The sequence below is a fragment of the Somniosus microcephalus genome, chromosome 15, assembly GCF_052327205.1.
Source record: "Somniosus microcephalus isolate GS21.2 chromosome 15, FLI_Smic_1.0, whole genome shotgun sequence".
NCBI lineage: Eukaryota > Metazoa > Chordata > Chondrichthyes > Squaliformes > Somniosidae > Somniosus > Somniosus microcephalus.
In genome coordinates, this window is record NC_141001.1 from 68,613,859 (window position 1) to 68,628,815 (window position 14,957).

Genomic DNA, 14,957 nt, shown 5'->3' on the forward strand with positions numbered 1-14,957 from the left:
TCATTTTAGCTGTTTAATACCAGAAACTGTTCAAGTTAGGTTATTTGGTGCCTTACCTGTTGGCTGGTTTAATCCAGTAATAGCAAAATTGATTGGTTACATAAGTGGCATGATTGGCTGTTTTCTTCTTGTAGCGGTTGGGCTATTGTTAAATTAAGACAGCATAAAATTGATCTTACTAGGGAGATGAATCTTGAGCAGCAAGACGGGCAGATGGAAAAGGCCAGGAGAGTGTGGAGTTTAGCCAGAGTGGGATTTGAGCCTTCAGATCCACTTCATCTAAAATTATACTTGAGGGGTTAAATCACAAAGTTGTTGAAAACAGTGTAGTATGAGAAGACAGTTGAAGCCCATCATGTGTGGTACCCGAGTGATATGGGATGTCCTGGGTGCTTCCTGTGTCTGGGTTGGCCAGAGGTGTGGCAAGTGTCACTGACTGCTTGCAAGCTCGAGGAGCAGCTAGGCCATTCTATCATACAAGGGAGGCTAAAAGGCTCCTGGAGTGCACATTCCATCAGGTAGTTACCCTGCAGGCAGAGCAAGTTAGTCAGGAAGGGAAGTGGGTGACCATTTATCAGGACAGGAAGAGGAGAGAGAAGGCAAGGCAGTGATCTTCTGAGTGCAATGAATTGACAAAGAGGTATTCATACCTGTGACAATGACAACAACTCAGAGGAAGCCAACCACAAAGCAAAAATCACAGCACTGAGGAGCAAGTGGTTGCCAGCGGGGAAAATGAAGTGAAGATACACAGTATCAATGCATTGAATACAGACTGTAAATTTAATCTTGCCAAGTCCATACTGTAATCTTGGACACTGAACATGGCTTTGTGATAGTTACTAAGCAAAATCCAGCGAGGACTGAGATGTTGTGAAGCACTTAAATTACTGTTGCATTTATGATCATTTAGATTGTTGATTATATCAGCTTTCTTTTACTGTAGTCACCAATATTAGTTCTTGTGATGGTAATCCCCCCGGGGCAGATGTTATAACGTAGAGCTGAACGCTAGCTAACAGACAGAACAAAAGCTGTGAAAGTGGAATTCTGAGATAGTCTCGTCATTAAATCATGAACTGGCAAATACTGTCTGCACATGCCTGGCTGAACATACTAGCACATGCATACATGGTATTTTTCTATTCTGCAGGCCTGTCTCTGGCCAATTCTCACACTTCTGCCAGTGTGCACACTGTTCTGGCCCACTCTAACCCTGCAATTGTGGTTTTAATAGCTCTGTTAATTTGATTGGCTTCACAATAACATTTTGTGTTTGTCAGGCCAGCAATTTCTCCTCTTTGCCAAACAGGTCTAAAATTATTGATGTATTCTGACAAGCTGACCGACAAGATTAATTCAAGAAAACAAGGCAAGTCTCAGTTTAACTTCACAGGACACTAGCTTGCGTATTGAATTTAGAAAAAACAATCCTGACACAAATAGATACCCTGGAGTTTTCTATAAATGGAATCCACAAAACAGAACACTTCCTGCCAAACAGAAATCTACAGAATCAAATAACGTCACAGCAAGGCGTGGATAGAATGACAATATAACTAAAATATACTACTGAGGGTCACAATGGCTTAACAAGTTTATCTAAAACAGCTGGGCCATTTATATCTTGAAGGTCTCTGGTTTGATACCCGCTCTGTACGGGGTAAAAACGAGTCATCACAACTTTCAGGGAACAGGGACTAAGCGGGGTAATCACAAGGAAAAGGAGACAAGGCATTCATTTATCTAGGATGTAACAATCTAGGCTACCACTTCAGTGCAGTACTGAGGAGTTGCTGCACTGTAAGAGGTGGTATCTTTTGCAAGAGATATTAAACTAAGTTCCTCTCTACTTGTTCAGGTGAACATAGAAGATCCCTGGGCACTGTCAAAGAAGAACCGGAGGTTCTCCCGATGTCCTAGACAGCTTAACTGTCATTTATCTAATTTGTTGTGTGTTTGTGGGGCCTTCCTGTGCACATAATGAGCGGCTGCATTTTCCTATACGACAGTGACTGAACTTCAAAAGTAATTTATTAGATGTGAAGCGCTTTGAGATGTCCTGAGGACATAAAGTGTTATATAAATGCAAGTTCTTCATTTGTTCATTATAGTTATTATTTTGATCCCTTGTTGGAACTAGGTCTAGATGAAAATTACCTCTAGTAGCAACCATAACACACAAAGTCAAAAAACAATCCAAGACCACATTCACCAGTTCTAATTCTGTTGCCTTCCTTCCTTCTGGACATTTCCAGTTGGACATTTCCAGTTTTTACTGGGTTGAAGTCAACATTATTGTCTGTAAGTACCCTTTTATCTCATGGTATAACATAGCAGCACCACCTTTATCCTGCCCACAGGGTCGATAATAGACTCTTCTTGGTAAACATGTCTTCAATCTGGCTGTTAACTTAAGTAAGATTATTTCATTTTATGCATTTCCCTGGTGTGTGGGTTCAAAATAGGAAATATTGGAGAATTTAAATCAGAGTTTAAATAAGTTTTATACTGTAATTTAATTTAGAGACAAAGATCAAATATCAGAGCTTAAGTTCCCCATTACAAGTTTCAAATACCATTTCAAATACAGGAAACTTTCGATTAACCGGCCCCTAAATAACTGGAACGCTCTATCCACCGGCAAAATTCAGGAGTCGGTTCAGGTAAATTTTTTTACTTTTAGTTACTTGTTTTACTCCATTTGTTGCTATGCAAAGGTGTAGCTGAAGCTGTTGCTAAGCTACAGAGACGCTTGCAACTTGTGCCGATTGTTTTGAAGCTGTAAGCAACAGGGTTTGTTGCTTTATACGGAGCTCAGAGCTCCGTATCTTTCACTATAGCGTTCGGTTATCCGGAATTGTTGATGAACCGGCAACACGTCGGTCCCAGCCGTGCCGGATACCAGAAAGTTTCCTGTATAGTGGCTGGATTCTGAATTGCAAAAAAATGTTTTTTCTTCCGGTTTTGACACCATCTCGAACTACAACTTAATTCTAGCCCATTTGAACACATTTTACGATAGGGCATCAGTCATAGTGTAAATAGTTGTGCCATCAAGTTGACTCAGGTACATTAGAAATTCTGCAATCACTTATACATGCTGCGTAAGTTTAGACATTTTACTGGCCATACTACTCTTATTTTTTAGTTAACAGTTTACACTGGCCACTGATGTAGTACACATTAAAGATGGCTCTGGGTAGTTATCTGGAACAGTAAACTGTAATCCTTACTTTGTTAACTCATGGTCTGAGAGGAGCTGCTTGAGATGTCTGGACAGCAGTTTCTTCTCCATAGAGAGTCTCACCCAAGCTCGGGCTTTGCCCACATCAGTTTTGATCTCACCAATATTCTGGATGTGCCTGGAATAGAAAAAAAAGATTCAGAAAGTAAGGCAATCCATTCCACCCGTGCTTGCCACAACAGCCCAGTTTGTGATCTCTAGCTGACATGTGGAGTTCTGCCAGGAACCATTACTGTAAGCTCTACAAAATAGGTCAGTTAAAAGAGATATAAAATATGCAGACTAATGACAGATATAAAAGATTTCCTCCTATGTACCAAAAATAACAAAACATGGCAACACCACTGCAACTTTAAAGCCACTTGCAGCCCTTGTGAACAAAAACAACAAATCATTTGAAGGAATTGACAATTTTGTAATTAATTTATCAGGTATAACAATGGGAAGATTCTAGTTTTAAAGGAATCAACAACCCATCAAACCATGAATGCTCATTGAGACAGTTCCAAGATATGTATTCATCCGTACAGGCACAATGTGCTGAATGGTCTCCTATGCAGTAATTTCCATTACTCCGTCCTTTGTGAATTATGGCATTGGGCTCATTATCCCCCAGTTCAGTGGTTAAACTGCAAACAGATCAGCACTGATAACCTGCTGTTGCATCTGATATTTTCAAAATCATCAACTAACTCTTCCATAGTGATTTCAATTCAATCAGTGCCCCCTCCCCCCCCACCACCATTAATGACCATGATGTGGAAATGCCGGTGTTGGACTGGGGTGGACAAATGTAGGAAGTCACACAACACCAGGTTATAGTCCAACAGCTTTATTTGAAATCACAAGCTTTCGGAGCGCTGCTCCTTCGTCAGGTGAAGTGAAGAGATGCATATAGGCACAGCATATATAGTCAGAGAACACAGCCAGATGATTACAGGTAATCTTTCTAACTGCCCTTTATCACACCTCGGCAGAGAGATAATCACAGCAATCAAAGGTGTGAATGGTGTCCAAACGGGTCAGTCAGGAAAACATTACACCAAAGAACAATGAGGTGGGGTCACAAGGGGTCAAATGTTGCAGATGCTGGGGTCTGTATGAAAAACAGGGTCTGTATGTAATGTTTTCCTGACTGACCTGTTTGGACACCATTCACACCTTTGATTGCTGTGATTATCTCTCTGCCGAGGTGTGATAAAGGGCAGTTAGAAAGATTACCTGTAATCATCTGGCAGTGTTCTCTGACTATATATGCTGTGCCTATATGCATCTCTTCACTTCACCTGACGAAGGAGCAGCGCTCCGAAAGCTTGTGATTTCAAATAAAGCTGTTGGACTGTAACCTGGTGTTGTGTGACTTCCTACCATTAATGACCTTAGTGTATTAAATAGTACAGTTCAGACATGCACAATCAGACCATCAATGTACTATCCTGCAAATTTACATCAGTGTGGAAACCAGTGTACAACTCTTCTCTTTCAGAAAAGAAGGTGCTTTTCAAACTGTTTATACCTGGACTGTTGATTATTAAATATTTTGGGGGAGAAATTCAGTATCGCCACGTTTGGGGCGTTATACTCGAGCGGGCACGAAATCTAGTGCCCGGCGCAAATTATCGCCACCTACAGCTAAATTGACCTGCTTCGCCCCAGGAGGTGCTTGGCATGCTAAAACAGGTACTGCACGACTGTCCTAAGGCGCTAAGCTGGAGAAGCGAGGCGCTACCACCGAGGGCGGGTGCAGTGCAGGTGCGGCCAGTTAGCGATTGCCGCAGACACCGGTCAGCTCTTAAAGGGGAGGGTCGATCTTGGTTTGCAGCCACACCCTGCACATCGGAGCCCTGATTCTCGGCCTGGACAGACCTGCTGCCACATTCTAATGCCTAGGACCATGGAGAGGGCCAGGGAGCGAGCGCAGTGGTTCAGTGAGGGGGCCCTGCAGGTTCTGGTTGGCGCGGTGGAGCGCAGGTGATCTATCCTGTTTCCGGACAGTGGCAGGAGGCCGCTGCCCACCGATAATCGCAAAGCTTGGAGGGAGGTGGCTCACAGAGTGACCTCCAGCAGCATGGTGCCTAGGACCCTTGTGCAATGCAGGAAGAAGTTCAATGACCTCACTTGGGTCATCAGTGTGAGTACCCTTTTCAGTATCCTCTTCATCCCTGCCTGTGCACCTCACTTTATGGCCAAAGGGTCCTGAAAGCCCCAATGCCCAGCCCTCATCCAACACCTATGGGCCTTTCAGCACTTTACACACTAAGGGCTATTCGACCATGGGAGGCAGTACAGCCAAGATCAGGGCTTCACAGTGTAAGGGCTGTTCCACCATGGGAGGCAGTGCAGCCAAGATCAGGGCTTCACACTGTACTCAGAGCCCATCCTTTCTCTTGCAGGGCAAGCTGGCCCATAACAGAAGGCAGCAGCAATGGACCGGGGGAGGCCGGCCTCACCTTCAAGACCTCAGCGATCTGGAGCAGCGAGTCCAGCGCATTATGGCAGGCCGGATGATTGACCCTGTCGCCACTGGAGATGCCGACCCTGTTCTGGACAGCAATGGTAAAGTTATCACCTTTTTGACCTCTCTCCTTCCACTTGCGCCTCACACCAGCATCGTTTGCCACTATTGAACCAATACAGTACATTGCAGCACTCATGCCTCCCTCGCTGCCGCCCTGTCCTCACGCTAAAGCAACTCTTGCACCTCCCTGCTTTCAGATGCTGATTCGCCAGGTGAGGCGGTGGGCCCTCAAGCTGCCACCGTGAGTGATTCTGAAGGCGAGGAGGAAGAGGAAGCCGGACCATCAGTGCCACCCTCAGCCGAGGCAGCCCATGGCCATAATGGGGACACATCTTCCCTGGAGGGGAGCGGGGGGGGGGGGGGGGGGGCGGGAAGGGTCTGAGGAGGGTGAAGATCCGGGGCCCAGCGGGCTGCAGCAATGCGGGGGGGGGGGGGGTAGGGAAGCTTGGCGGCCTTCTCCCCGGAGGGAGAGTCTGGCCTCCAGTCCTGCTACAGTGAGCGCAGAAGAGGTGCGGCTCCTCGCTGAAATGGGCACCCAGGCGGAGCACAGGCACACTGAGCTCATGGCTGCAATGGCAAGGATGCCCGAATCCATTGAGTCACTGGCAAGGAGTGTCCAGGACTTCGGCGCAGCACAGGCAAGGAGTCTGCAGGACTTCGGTGCAGCACTGGCAGCACAGGCAGCTTCCACGCAACTGCTTAGTGGTGCAATGCAGTCAGTGGCTGGTCTGATGCAGACGCAGATTGAGGCCACACAAGCACTGACTGTTGCCACCCTCGCTGGATCGGGCACGAATCGCCGGGGCCCTCGCCGTGCCGCAGCAGGCCAGCAGTCTGTGCTTCAGCAGATTGCTCCGCATGCTGCAGTGCTGCCCCGTGGGAGTGCCAGTGTGTCGTCCAACTAGGGAGTGCCTGTCCTCTGTCAGGATGGCAGCATTCCTGCTGCCAACACTCTCACTTCTCCACTGCAGCTGCCACCATGCAGAGTTGGAGCAGTCAGCAGCCGGGCCCTCCAGGCCCAGAGCTGGTCCAGGCCGTCCCTCAAGGGCATCTGCCGACTCAGTTTCTGACACTCAGCAGCCTTCCCCCAGCCTTGCTGCAGCCACTGGGGTCCCATTGCGGAGGAGCTGCAGGGTGGGAAGGGGCCAATCTCGCAAGCGAAGCAGATCACCCTCGAAGGGCAAAAAGTAGGAGGTGTGGCAAAATGCTTAATTTTTTTGTGAAGGCCGAGGATCGTGGTCATTTTTTGTTTACTCTTTTGTTCGTTGTCTCCAGGTTGTGAGAGCCAGTTATGTGTCTGACTGCTTTTTGGGGGGTTTCTCTCTATTACTTTGTCATGCGGGAAGGGCACACAGTTTGTTAAATAAAGAAGTGTCTTTATTCAGATTGTGCATGTTTGCTCTTTGAACTATTTGTTGCCTTGACCGGCTCAGGGGTTGCGGAACGGTTCCATTCATGTTCTTTCAATGGCACAAGCCATTCCCTCAGAGGGGGCCTAGAACCGACTTGCAATAAGCTGCTGACGGACGGCCCTTGCACTTTGTGCCTCCCTCCCGTCCTGGTGCTCCTCCTCCTCCTCCTCCTCTGCTGGTGCTCCAATATCTGGTGGCAGTGGCTGAGTCCTGAGGATTGCCAGGTTATGCAGCATGCAGCACACTACAACGAAATGGGAGACTCGCTCAGGTGAGTACTGAAGGGCTCCCCCGGAATGGTCCAGACAGCGGAATCGTTGATTTAGCACGCTGATTGTGTGCTCAATGATGTTCCTGGTCACTTGATGGCTCTCATTGTATCGTTCTTCAGCAGGGGTGCTGGACGCATGGAGCGGGGTCATCAGCCAGGTGCACAGAGGATAGCCCTTGTCCCCGAGAAGCCAGCCTCCTGGGTGAGCTGGGGCTTCGAAAAGGTCTGCCACAGAAGTCTGGCGCAGGATGAAGGCGTCATGGCTGCTGCCTGGAAAGCGGGCATTGACAGCTAGTATCAGCTGTCTGTGGTCACACACCAACTGGATGTTCAACGACTGGAACCCCTTCCGGTTGCGGTAATCCTCGGCATTCTCTTGCGGCGCCCGCAAAGCCACATGCGTGCAGTCAATGGCGCGCTGGACCATGGGGAACCCCGCTATTCTTGCAAATCCCATTGCGCGCTCTTGCTTCTTGTCCAGGGTCATGGGGAAGGAAATGTACTGACGTCTCCTTTTAAAGAGGGCATTCGTGACTTGGCGAATGCAGCAATGCACCGCGAACTGGGAGACATTGGCAATGTCCCCAGTAGCGGATTGGAAGGAGCCGGTGGCATAGAAGTTGAGCGCCACTGTCACCTTCACTGCCACCGACAGAGACGTCCTGCTCCTCAGTTGAGGCTGCAGATCTGGCTGAAGCAGGTGGCAGAGCTCAGTGACCACCTCCCTGCTGAATCAAAGCCTCCGAAAACACTGCTCCTCAGACATGTTGAGGTAGGAGAACTGTTGGCGGAATACCCTGGGAGGGTAAGGCCTCCTGTGCCGACGCCTGTTGGCTCTCCTCCGTCTGGCCATGATTGGCACTCTCTCTCGGCGTCTCTGAGCCCTCTCAATGCAATGGAGAAACACAACGTTTCCACCCATTGCAGCCCCCATAGTATGTGGCCACTCAAGGTTATGCCAGTGAAAAATCAAACCAACTACAAAGTTCTGGGCCGAAGCCAGAAGTACCTCTGCGAGCGCTGACTCAATGCAGAAAGCTCTCTCCCTTTGTCTCTCTGCAAATCTCTCTCTCTCTCTCACACAGAAGGAGTGGTCCAAAAATGGCTACTACAAAGAAGCCAGGAAGAGCCCCCTTTAAATAGCGACCCCCAGCCCCACAGTGACTGGGAACCGTTCCAGTCAACCAGTCGCTGGGCGCGCCAGGCAGAAAGGAGGGGGGGCGCCACTGAAGTTCCGGTTCGGGGCGCCCCAAGGGCGTTGCACCATGAAATGACGTCAGGATCTGCGCGTGCAGCTGAGCGGGCGTTGCGGTTTTGCGCCGCCGCTAAATGTCCGCTCAATTTCGCGAGAGGCGCAGGTCTTGCCGCGCCCGGGCGCTAGCCGCTTCGCGCCCCACTTATCGCCCTCTTAAGGCGCTAACGGGTGGCGCTAACAACTGAATTTCTCCCCCTTTGTGTTTCAATTTGCAGTATGTTTCTAATGTTTACTTTCTTGTTACCATCTCAATGACCAGTGAAACCAATCTGTCACTTTTTACCCCATCATAAACCTCCAGTATCTCAAGCATTTTTATCAGGTCACTCTTCAATCTTTTCAGCTTTGGAGAAGAAAACCCTAACTTTTCAAATCAGTCTTCATAACTGGAACCCGTCATCTCTGGTAACATCCTAGCGAATACACACTACACCTTTTAAATTGCTTTTATAACCGTCCTATAATGGGGTGCCTAAAAAAAAACAAATACTCCAACTGTGGCCTAAGATCTTGTTTTCTCTCTTTCCTTTTGTATTCTAGGCAAAAGGATTCCATTTGACTTTTTATGGCAATATCTACTTGCACTTACAGTGATCTCTGTCATCAATGTCCCTCTGATCAATTTAAAATCTTACCAACGAGAGTACTTCCTGTCCCTATTGTTACTTCCAAAATGTAATCCTACATGGAATTGCATCTGTCATCTATCTGTCCACTCTGTTGGTCTTTCTACATCCTCCTGCAGTCTTTGTCTAGCCTTGTCACAATTTGCCATATCCCCAAATTTTTTAAATCAAAACATTTTGGTATTGTTCCTCAATTCCTTATCCAAGATCATTTATTTATATATTTATACGTGGATCCTTGTGGAATACCGTTCACCACATTTACATTCAGAGAAAATGTTTTGCTATTCCATCATTCTCCACTAGAAGTTTGTCTCCTTCAGCTCTGAGCAGCTGTTCTTCCTTCACTTATCCTGCCCCCTCCCAAAGAAAACCCATACTGAAAGGCAATCTGCGATGTAATCAACCTTCTTCATTAGGGAAAGAGCTGAAATGCAAGTAATCTGACCAACATAATCAAAAAAGGCAACACTTCCTCCCCACAAATGATATTGCCAACAGTTCAAAGTTTCCATATGTGATCAATGAATGCTTAACAGCAGGACAGCCCTGGAATGGAAAATCTTGCATTTAGAAAAATGGACTCAGGCATTCATTATTTATATCTCTGCAGGGTTAATGTTAACTAGGTTGGAAATAATGGAAAATCTCTGTGGTAAATGTATTTCCCCCTCTTTACTTATTTAAGGTACTTCCCACTTGTCATTGTCAGACTGACTTATTAAAATCAAGACATTTAAAATGCCAGAGTAAAAACACAATAATACTGAGCGAGTAACATGAAATTAATAGCATGAAAATGTCTTTCTTCTGTATATTTTCTCCCCCTCATCTCCTGAAGGTGTTGATTCCCTGCTGCGCAAGTGTTCCACAGATAATGTGCACCCCTACAGTACCAAATGCCGAATATTCAATGTGCGAACCTGGACACAGAGTCCAGCAAGTTATTGCACTACAAGAGGTATCTGATCCTGTCCTCACTCAACATCCACACATGTGCACTTCCATCATGGGTTGGTGGATTGCAGACAGGTGCAAAAATCCTGGCATACTTTAACTGCACGATCTCCTCTACCCCAATTTTGTTGAGCTGTGGCTCTACAGGCATCAGCACTCCCAAGTGGTCATTCTTTACATATAAACGCAGACAACAAACATTAGCAAGCTATTTAACCACAGGAACAGTAGATATGAGCCAGATAACGTTCTTGCCCACGGGCCACACATACACGGGACGGATAAAGGTATCAGAGTTGTATGGGCTCGGCAACATAGTGGTTATGTTACTAGACTAATGATCCAGAGTACACGAGTTCAAATCCCGCCATGGCAGGTGCGGAATTTAAATTAATTAATTCATTAATTCAATAAATCTGGAATAAAATGCTAGCATCAGTAATGGTGACTATGAAACTACTGGATGGTCCTAAAAAAAAATCTGGTTCATTAATGTCCATTTGATTCAAAAGTGTTGCTAAAACATGGATTTCTGGAAGTTCCCGTGATGGAGAATTTATTCACAAGTAGGTGAGCAATCATGACCAGAAACGTGGTTTGCTCAGTTAGCTGATCTCTGCGTCAGTGGCAGTAGGTAGGCTGCTAGAATTGGTCTCAGCATCTAAGTTAAGGGGGAGGAAGAAAATCTTGCTCTTAATTGGCAAGAAATGACCTGGATGAGGTACTGGAGATTGACTGGTACTGTGGGACTATTCTTCAACAAGTGGTAAATAGCGAGGAAGGAAGCCTCAGGCTACAGGACGATATAGACGAGTTGGTTAGATGGGCAGAACAGTGGCAAATGGAATTTAACCCTGAAAAGTGTGAGGTGATGCATTTTGGGAGGACTAACAAGGCAAGGGAATACACAATGAATGCTAGGACCCTAGGAAGGACAGAGGATCAGAGGGACCTTGATGTACATGTACAAAGATCCCTGAAGGCAGAAGTACAGGTAGATAAGGTAGAAAAGGCATATGGGATACTTGCCTTCATTAGCCGAGGCATAGAATATAAGAGCAGGAAGGTTATGATGGAGCTATACAAAACGCTAGTTAGGCCACAGCTGGAATACTGTGTGCAGTTCTGGTCGCCACACTATAGGAAGGATGTGATTGCATTGGAGAGGGTACAGAGGAGATTCACCAGGATGTTACCTGGGCTGGAGCGCTTCAGCTATGAAGAGAGACTGGACAGGCTGGGATTGTTTTCCTTAGAGCAGAGAAGGCTGAGGGGGGACCTGATTGAGGTGTACAAAATTATGAGGGGCATAGATAGGGTAGATAGAAAGGAACTTTTCCCCTTAGTAGAGGGGTCAATGACCAGGGGGCATAGTTTCAAGGTTAGGGGCAGGAGGTTTAGAGGGGATTTGAGGAAAAACTTTTTCACCCAAAGGGTGGTTGGATACTGGAACTCACTGCCTGAAAGGGTGGTAGAGGCTGGAACCCTCACAACATTCAAGAAGCATTTAGATGAGCACTTGAAACGCCATAGCATACAAGGCTACGGACCAAGTGCTGGAAAATGGGATTAGAATAGACAGGGCTTGATGGCCGGCGCGGACATGATGGGCCAAAGGGCCTCTTTCTGTGCTGTATAACTCTATTGACTCTAAGGAGTCAATAGCTTCAACAGGAGAGTGCAAAAATTGGAGAGAGGTTTTTTTTTTTTTTTTTTTTAAAAAGGGGAAAAATAAATCCCTGATTTCTTCATAAGGTTCTCCATTTGCCACTGCCCCGGAACAATATTTTGGGATTTTTTTTTTATTTTTTTACTAATCACTATTGTTCCTGGAAAGTTTTTCAACATGCGAAAGAATGAACCACAAATGTGTGGGTGTTTTCACGAGATGCTGCTGGTCACACGGGAATTTAAATTCAATTAATTAATTAAATAGATCTGGAATAAAAAGCAAGCATCAGTAATGATGTCCATGAAACTACCGGATTGTCCTAAAAACCCAACTGGTTCACTAATGTCCTTTAGGAAAGGAAATCTGCCGTCCTTACCTGGTCTGACCTATATGTGACTCCAGACCCACAGCAATGTGGTTGACTCTTAACTGCCCTCTCAAATTGCCTACCAAGCCACTCAGTTGTATCAAACTGCTACGACAAAGTCTTGGAGTCAATGAGTCTTAGAGTCATAACGGCACAAAAAAAAGAGGCCATTCGGCCCATCGAGTCCGTGCCAGCTCTCTGTAGAGCAATCCAGTCAGTCCATTCCCCCGCTCTATCTCTGTAGCCCTGCAAGTTTATTTCCCTCAAGTGCCTATCCAGTCTCCTCTTGAAAACATTGAGTGTCTCCGATTCCACCACTTCCGTTGGCAGCGAGTTCCAGATCCTCACCACTCGCTGCGTAAAAAGGTTTTTCCTAACATCCCCCCTGTATCTCTTGCCCAAAACCTTAAATCTGTGTCCCCTAGTCCTTATACCATCAACTAGTGGGAACAGCCTTTCCCCGTCTAGCCTATCCAAACCCATCATAATCTTGTACACCTCTATCGAATCACCCCTCCAACCTGTCCTTGTAGTGAAGATCCCCCATCCCCAGAACCATTCTGGTAAATTTCCTCTGCACCTTCTGAAGGGCCTTCACATCCTTCCTAAAGTGTGGTGACCAGAACTGGACGCAATACTCCAGTTGTGACCTAACCAGCGCTTTATAAAGGTTCAGCATAACTTCTCTACTTTTGTACTCAATACCTCTTTTTATGAAACCCAAGATCCCACATGCTTTGCTAAGCACTCTCTCAATATGTCCTGCCACCTTCAGGGACTGATGCACATCAACTCCCAGGTCCCTCTGTCCCTGCACACTCTTAAAAACTGTGCCATTAAGTGTATATTGCCTCTCCCTGTTCCTTCTGCCAAAATGCATCACCTCACACTTCTCTGTATTAAATTCCATCTGCCACTTGTCTGCCCATTCTGCTAGCCTTTCTATGTCCTGTTGCAGTCAATTGGTATCATCCTCACTGTTTGCCACACCCCCAAGTTTGGTGTCATCAGCAAATTTAGAAATTCTACTTTGTATTCCAATATCCAGGTCATTTATGTACATCAAAAAAAGCAGTGGCCCCAGCACTGACCCTTGGGGAACACCACTATCTACCATCCTCCAGTCTGAAAAGCAGCCATTTACCACAACTCGCTATTTTCTGTCCTTAAGCCAATTCCTTATCCAAGCTGCCACTGACCCAACTATTCCATGAGCCTCAATTTTGTTAACCAGCCTTCTATGTGGTACTTTGTCAAACCCCTTCCTAAAATCCATGTAAACAACATCCATTGCATTCCTTTCATCGATCCTCCCTGTTACTTCATCAAATAATTCAATTAGATTAGTCAAACATGATCTGCCTTTTACAAATCCATGTTGGCTCTCCTTAATTAGCTTAAACCTCTCCAAGTGCCCGTTAATTTTTTCCTTGATTATTGTTTCTAAAACTTTACCCAGCGCTGATGTTAAACTGACCAGCCTGTAGTTACTAGGATTGTCCTTACACCCTTGAACAATGGTGTCACATTTGCCACTTTCCAATCCTCGGGCACCTCCCCCATATCTAGGGAAGATTGGAAAATTATGGCAAGCTCTTCTGCTATCTCCTCCCTCAATTCCCTTAGCAACCTGAGATGAAAGCCATCTGGACCAGGCGACTTATCCACTCAAAGCATACCCAGCCTTTCTAGTACATCCTATCTATCAATTTTCACCCTTTCCATTGCTTCTACCTTTTCCACTTCTGCCAATATTTTGTCAGCATCCAACTCCTTAGTAAACACCGATAGAAAGCACTCTGAGTATTCTAGCCTTGCCCTGCGCCTCTAAGCATATAACACCTTCTTTGTCGCTAATGGGTCCCACCCCACCTCTTACTACCCGCTTACTGTTTACATGCCGGTAGAAGTATAATAAGAATAAAACCGGACGGACCACCTGGCATCGACCTAGGCATCCGATTCAGACACGACAAAAGCACACCTAGCCCAGTCGACTCTGCAAAGTCCTCCTCACTAACATCTGGAGACTACTGCCAAAATCAGGACTGCTGTCCCACAGACTAGTCAAGCACTTGGCATACCTAAAAATAAGGTTCCAATCTGGTGAAGCTACAACACAGGACTACATGCATGCTAAACAGTGGAGGGGGCATGCCATAGACAGAGCTAAGCGATCCCACGTCCAATAGATCAGATTAAAGCTCTGCAGTCCTGCCACATCCAGTCGTGAATGGTGGTGGACAATTAAACAACTAACGGGAGGAGGGGGCTCCATGAACATCCCCAACATCAGTGACGGCAGAGCCCAGCACGTGAGTGTTGAAGCATTTGCCAGAAGGGCCAAGTGGATGATCCACCTTGGCCTCCTCCTGAGGTCCCTCACCATCACAGATACCAATCTGCTGTGGTGGGGACAGCCAATTTGATTCACTCCACACGATATCAAGAAACGGCACAGCGCACTAGATACAGCAAAGGCTGTGGGCCCCGATAACATCCCAGGTGTAGTGCTGAAGACTTGTGTTGCAGAACTAGCCGAGCCTCTAGCCAAGCTATTCCAGTATAGCTACAACACTGGCATCTACCCGACAATATGGAAAGTTTCCCAGGTATGTCATGTCTACAAAAA

At 46.4% G+C, this 14,957-nt stretch overlaps 1 protein-coding gene across 5 annotated transcripts in view; it reads right to left on the bottom strand.

The window, feature by feature from the left end:
* The window catches only part of LOC147107010 (DENN domain-containing protein 5A-like), a 239,324-nt gene that overhangs the window by 39,676 nt on the left and 184,691 nt on the right, over positions 1 to 14,957 (bottom strand). For all 5 annotated transcript variants that reach the window (XM_086007967.1, XM_086007963.1, XM_086007965.1 and 2 more), the window contains one exon: positions 3,237 to 3,365. In XM_086007967.1, coding sequence (XP_085864093.1) covers positions 3,237 to 3,365 — 129 coding nt within the window. The remainder of the gene's footprint in view (positions 1 to 3,236; positions 3,366 to 14,957) is intronic.